The sequence below is a fragment of the Trachemys scripta genome, chromosome 8 (genome assembly GCF_013100865.1).
Source record: "Trachemys scripta elegans isolate TJP31775 chromosome 8, CAS_Tse_1.0, whole genome shotgun sequence".
In the NCBI taxonomy this organism is placed as follows: Eukaryota; Metazoa; Chordata; order Testudines; family Emydidae; genus Trachemys; species Trachemys scripta.
In genome coordinates, this window is record NC_048305.1 from 57,055,387 (window position 1) to 57,061,748 (window position 6,362).

The window sequence follows — 6,362 nt, forward strand, 5'->3', positions numbered from 1 at the left end:
GGAAGGGTTCGGGGTCTGAGGGGGGGAGAGGGGAGGCTTTGCAGGAGGGTCTGGGTGCCTAGGGGTTGGGCGGATGGGGGAGCTGCTCCCTGCAGCTGAGTGATGGGTGCAGGAAGTGCAGGCGGGGGATGGAATTTGCAGAGCTTCCTACAGCCTGAGGAGAAATCGGGGCGGGCCTGACCCAGGCCCGGATGCCAACCGGGACTAGCAGCTGACCCCAGCACAGGGTAGGAGCCACCAAATTGGGTCTTCCCCAGTCCCGACCCCCAGTGATTTACCTCTCTGTCAGCACCTGAACATACTATGGGGGAGGGTCATGTGACCGCACTTGTGACTTCCCCATTAGAAAATCATTTTTCTGTGGGGAAGCAAACAAATCTGCAGTGATGTAAATTCTGCACGTAGGCATTGGTGCAGAATTCCCCCAGGAATAACATACACTGAGGAAGGAGTTTAGAAGGGCCTGATTCTGTTCTGACTGAAATTAGATGCTAACCTTTTGGTTTTAGTGGGTACAGGATTAGGGCCTAACTTTACCTTTTAAGACCTGTGTCTAATTTAAAACCTATTACTAATTTTATAAAGATCATCACCTGCATTTTCTCCTCATTTTGTTATTACTGTAGATTCCATAGAAACAAATATGTAGAGGGCTGTTAGATGGGCTTTAAATAAAGTTCACATACTGACAGTTAAGAAATATTTATATATGTATCTCTTACATATAAAGTAATGAGCACACACAGGCTTCTCTAAACGATCAGAGGTTCTCCTGAGATCCAACTGAATAATATGGAGAAATAGGAGATAATGAAGGGCTATATCCCTCTCTAATTATTCAATATCTTGATCATCTGTATTTCCATTTCCAAGTGCTGGAATCTCCTTTTCGGGTAGCAGCCCATACTCATGTAGGAAAGATTCCACATCCACAGCAAAAAATTCCTCACTGAAGTGTTCAGTAACACTAATAAAATTGCTCAAAAGCTCCCCACCCTTGTAGACAAGCAGGGTTGGGAGCACATCAGTTGAAAAGCGGTCTCCAGCACCTGTGTTAGATGCCTTTATCTTACAAAATCTCATTGTGGAGTATTCTGCAGCAAGACAAGTTAAGCTATTGTTTAGCGCCTCACAGCCCTTGATGCCATCTTCGTAAATGTGAACAATGACCATGACGGTTTTTCGCTCTTTCTCAATGACTTCCAAGAACTGTTCTCCATTCTGCAGCTCATAAAGATAGCCATATCTGGGCCCAAAGCTCAGCCTCTGATGCATATCCTGCATGCAGCGTTTGCGGTATTTTCGTAGGCAGCTTTCGTCCTCTTGCTCCTCGTGGATGAGCTCATACTCCTGCATACTCATCTGTGAATATTAAGAGAGCATTATATTAGTGTGTGTGTGTGTGTGTGTGTGTGTGTGTGTATATATATATTAGGGTTACCATACGTCTGGTTTTTCCCGGACATGTCTGGCTTTTTGGTAATCAAACCCCCGTCCGGGGGGAATTTCCAAAAAGCCGAACATGTCCGGGAAAAATACTCCCAGCTTTGCCAGCATCCCTGACTTACCTTAGAGCGGGCTCCGGTGACAGCTACTGCTCCCTGACTCCTCAGCTCTGTAAGAGCCGAGCTGCCCTAGTGCTACCAGCTTCGGGCAGCCCCCATACCTCCGGACCCTGTGCCCCCCGGAGCCCGGGAGGGGAAGTGCCCGGCACAGGGTCCGGAGGTATGGGGGCTGCCCGGCAAACTGTGAAGCCGGTAGCGCTCAGGCAGCTCTACTCTTACAGAGCTGAGGAATCAGGGAGCAGCTGCTGCCACCGGAGACCGAGAGGGGAAGTGCCGGGCCGGGGGTGCAGGGTCCAGAGGTATGGGGGCTGCCTGGCAAACCATGAAGTCGGTAGCGCTTGGGCAGCTGTTTCGCGTGGCTGGGAGGGAGGAAGAGGGGGAATGCGGGGCGCTCAGGGGAGGAGGCGGAGTTGGGGCAGGGATGTTGGGGAAGGGGTTGGAATGGGGGCGGAGTTGGGGCGGGGGTTGGAGTGTCCTCTTTTTAAAATGTTTTAATATGGTACACACACACACACACACACACACACTCTCTTACTCTGTATTCACTGAACAAGGAGGGAAACAAGATGTTGTCTGTGGAACCCCACATAAAACCCTTGGGCAGAAGAATAATTGTGCAAAACTGCTCTGTGGGGAATCTTGGAGAGAGAGGAAATAAGACATTTAATGGAAACCCCATCTCTCTTTACTTGGGTACAGGTGAATGGTATTGAAGGCAACTGATATATCTAACAATATCAGCAAGGACACATTGGGTGAAATCCTGGCCCCACTAAAGTCAGTTGGAGTTTTGCCAGTGACTTCAATGGGGTCAGAATTTCACCCCTGGTCATTATCTGTTTTCGGGAGGAAATAATTTACCCAGATTGACAAGATTGAAGGAGATCTAAGGCAGCTAGATACTGTGATAATTATCTCACCACAGTCTTCTCATTAACCTTTATTGAGGGTAGAAGATTCAGCACTGGTCAACAGTTGGCCAGATTGTCATGATCAAGTTGTGTGTTCTATTTCATGTGTGTTTTGGGTCAGATGCTTCCATCTTTCTACTAAGTAGTTCTTTATTCTGTGAGTAGTCTCATTTTCTTCAGTGGGACTTCTTGCAAAGCAAAATACCACTCAGTGTGAGCAAGAATAGCATAATCTACCGCTTCACGATCTCTCTGTATTTTATTTATAATAATCCAAGTGCCTTGTAGCTTTCAATAGGCCTCAAGCTACATTTCAGCAACTAATGCTAACATGTATCACTCACTGCCCTTCTCACCTTCAACATACTTTATAAACATTGACTTCACATTGTCACTTTGAGGTAGTTCAGTATTGTCCCAATTTGCAGCCGAGGAAAACTGAGATGGAGATGTTAAGTGATTTGTACAAGGACAGAAAGGAAGTGGGAATCGGTGGCAATTAAATTCAGTAGTTTCTGGCTTCTCCTCCTGTGCTTATACCACATTTTTTTTCATGTTTTATATAGAATCATTTATTCACTTGTGTTTTCTCTTGTTACCTTACGACTGAATCTCTCTCTGGTGTCTTTATCATCTTTACTGAGAGATCTGTGTGGTGAAGACATTTGTCTGAGGATCTCTTTCTTGCTCAAAGGAAGGGAATCTCTGTCTTCACTTTCTAATTTAAACTTTCTCCAGTCATTGATCACGCCTTTGGGCCCTAGGAGAGATAAAGATCCATAATTATTTGATTTTGTTTGTTAGTTTCAGAAAGACAGTGTCTTTGACCACAGGGCACATTTAAAGACCTTATACGCACTGCAGAACAAGAGGTCAGAACACGGACTTTATAGCCCATATCTATGTCTCAGTCAATGCTGAAAAGTTTCTGATTACAGAACTAAAATCAAATCCTACTCTCTAGAGCTGGTTGATTAAACAGTAAAACATTTTGCAAAAATATTTTGAAAATTTTACTGGTTCAAAATGTCAAATGGTTCCAAAAACTGCATCTATAGTTAGTTGAAAAAAATATTGTAGGAAAACTTGTCAAATTTTCAGGGTGGTGATATCGGGTGGTTGGTCAATGAAATTTGAACTTGCACCAAAAATTAAAAAATGTCAAGCATTCTCCCTTCAGAGCTACTAAACTGCTAGTTGGTGGGGTCTTTTTGCATTCGGTGAGTATGTTGCTTTATAATTGTGAATTAAACAATTAACTTCATAATCTTTGAGGACAAAGGCTCTAAATATCATCATATTAAAGAGCCACATGTAAAAAGAGAGAATGTGCCACCCAATAAGATGGGGAAAAGATCTAGGCTAAACATTTCCAAAAACAGGAACCAAAAATTAGGAATCTAAATAAATGCCCTAAATTTCAAAAGTACTGGGCACCCAGAAACTCCTAATATATCAATGGATGATATTGAATGCTCAGCACATTTGACATTCAGGTTACTTATTTAGGCTACTAAATCCCTATTAGGCTTCTAACTTTAGGGTCCTTTTTTGAAATCTTGGCCCAGGTCAACAGTGCTGATTTGGGAAGTAATTGAAGGAAGAGGTGTTGCATGGGGTAGGGCTGAAGGAAAGGGCACAGGAACATCTGGGGCACAGAGAGAAAAATGAGCTGTTTAGAACATATGCTTCCATGCTCCCTGGGTAGGGAGCATGCTGCCTGTCTGTTCTGTACATCACTGAATACAGTGACAGCACTCACATAAACAATAGCCAGTAGAAAATAAGAATGGATCCAACCAAAGATGGTTTAAAGTCATTATGCTATGACAAAACCATTTGTGGATTAATTTTTAGCAGTGATTTCTCCTCCAAACAAAATGAGAGCTTTAAGATTTCACTTTTGCTTCAGACTAGGAGGCATTAATGTCTCTGGCAAAGACATATAGGAAGCAAGATGCCCAGATTTCGGCCTTTGTGACTGAAAACTTATAGCCCAGTGCTAGTGGGTTACAGTTGTTTTCAGTACAAAGGAATAAAGGAGATTTGTTAATGACTGAGGCAAAGTAGCCTACATCAAATTTGCACTGAACAATGCCACTGCTGCTTTGGTGTCCCATGCAGCCATTTGCTTCAAGCACCAATAAGGCTGGCTCTGAATTCAACCCTGCGTAACCTGTCCAGTCAAGAGGGGTGAGAATTAGTCATAAAAATGTTTTCAATGGATCCTGAGTATACCTGAATATACCTGTGTAAGGCATTCTGAATTCCAGTCAGCAAATTAAAATTACAGGCTTCCACACTGATTAATTTTTAACAATGAGCTAAAATGTCCCTTAATTTTGTTTCTTTACCTGTATGTGTAGCCTGCCCTTCAAAATCTTGTTCCAAACTGGCACTTTTTTGCTCTTCCATAACTGTTACTTAGTTGGCTAAAACGACAAAGTCAACACAAATAATGAATACTGTAACATGACAGATGAGCAGTACATTTTACAGTTGGTTATAGTACAATGTATAATTTCCTGCTGCTTTTAGATATCAGTGCAGCTCCAAGTCTGTAATTAAAGCTTATGCAATCTTAATTTAATTATAGTTCTTTTAACCTCATAAAAAGCAATTAGGACAACATATCAGTCTGCATTATTAAAGGTGTCTGAACCAAGGCTAATTTAAAATACGAGGGTGTTCCTTTTTCTAAATCTTATTGTGTCCTATAGGTCAGCAAGAAATATGAGTAATCTAGTGAAGAAAAGAGCTAGTAAAATTTGCTGGAATTATACTCCTTGCAAATTTCTCCCATTTTTGTTTGAAAACCATTCAGTAACGGATCCTGATTCCTACAATCATATTTATTATTCTGAATTATTCACCAAATAGCTCCTATGCAATACATTCTCTATCCTGCACTTTCAGAGTTTATTAGAGGTGACTGAGCCAAACCTCAATACCTTGTGTCTGTACTGATATCTCCTCTGACCTGGCTGGGTTGCACTTGTTGCATGCTGGGAAAGATGAGGCAAAGGTGGCTTTAAGCCACTTTTATGCTCCCTCAATCATGGAGCTGTCAGGGGACCTGGCTGGTTCCTGCTGTAAATTAAAGCAGCTTCAGGGCCCTATGGTCAGCTGGGAATCAGTGAGGTAACCTAGCAATGTCCCCTGTATATATATATATATATATATATATATGTGTGTGTGTGTGTGTGTGTGTGTGTGTGTGTGTGTGTGTGTGTGTATAGAAGCTCTATGATGACTCTATACCATGCAAGGATTCTCCTTTCCCTGGAGAATTCTCAGACAGGCTGATTTTATGCTAATTTGCACTTCCCGAGTGGTACAAGGTAACTGGATCAGACGGGGGCACTGGGGTTGCAAAATGAGCTGATTTGGGCAGTATTCTTTTTTCCAAAAAGGCAATTTTTTTTTAACAGAATGTTGTGACTTTTGTGAACACTGAGAACCTACTAGCACTTTGACATAGGAATAGTGACAAAGATACTACTTTAGTAAGATATTACTAATTCATCTGTTTATGTACCCAATGCTGACAAGGCATATTATTCAACCTAATCGCTACTATGTGCTTGAGGTGAACCTTTTCATCTTCCCGCTAGTAGAAACGTCATACATTGCACCCTTCTGTTCAAAAACTGTAAATGGAGTTTAAACTACAAGCATTTTCCACATAAAAGACCAATGTCAGAAACTCAGAGAAATGAAGATGCCATTCTGTTAGTCTTACTTCCCACTTTTTCTCTGCAGATATAACTTGGTACTTGATACTTTGCCCTCTACTTGTGTCCTATGAGAATATTTTTATCTGGCTTTTGCTACAAAGTCACTGTCAAGTAAATGTTATTAAATTTTGACCAGATAATTAATGCCA

At 42.0% G+C, this 6,362-nt stretch overlaps 1 protein-coding gene across 1 annotated transcript; it reads right to left on the minus strand.

Annotated features, from left to right (window-relative positions):
- Nucleotides 1–834: 834 nt before the first annotated feature.
- Nucleotides 835–4,891, minus strand: PDC (phosducin). The gene is made up of 3 exons (XM_034780038.1): nt 4,831–4,891; nt 3,076–3,236; nt 835–1,362 (listed from the first exon to the last, which is right to left on the minus strand). The coding sequence occupies exons 1-3, from the start codon at nt 4,889–4,891 to the stop codon at nt 835–837; spliced, it is 750 nt and encodes a 249-aa protein (XP_034635929.1).
- Between the last annotated feature and the right edge of the window lie 1,471 nt (nt 4,892–6,362).

What these genes read in the sequence shown, in the direction of transcription:
- PDC (XM_034780038.1), bottom strand. Translation starts at nt 4,891, where the DNA reads ATGGAAGAGCAAAAAAGTGCCAGTTTGGAACAAGATTTTGAAGGGCAG. An exon ending in AGGGCAGGCTACACATACAG is followed by an intron (nt 3,237 to 4,830) that starts GTAAAGAAACAA and finishes TATCTCTCCTAG; the next exon opens with GGCCCAAAGGCGTGATCAAT. An exon ending in GAGAGAGATTCAGTCGTAAG is followed by an intron (nt 1,363 to 3,075) that starts GTAACAAGAGAA and finishes TAATATTCACAG; the next exon opens with ATGAGTATGCAGGAGTATGA.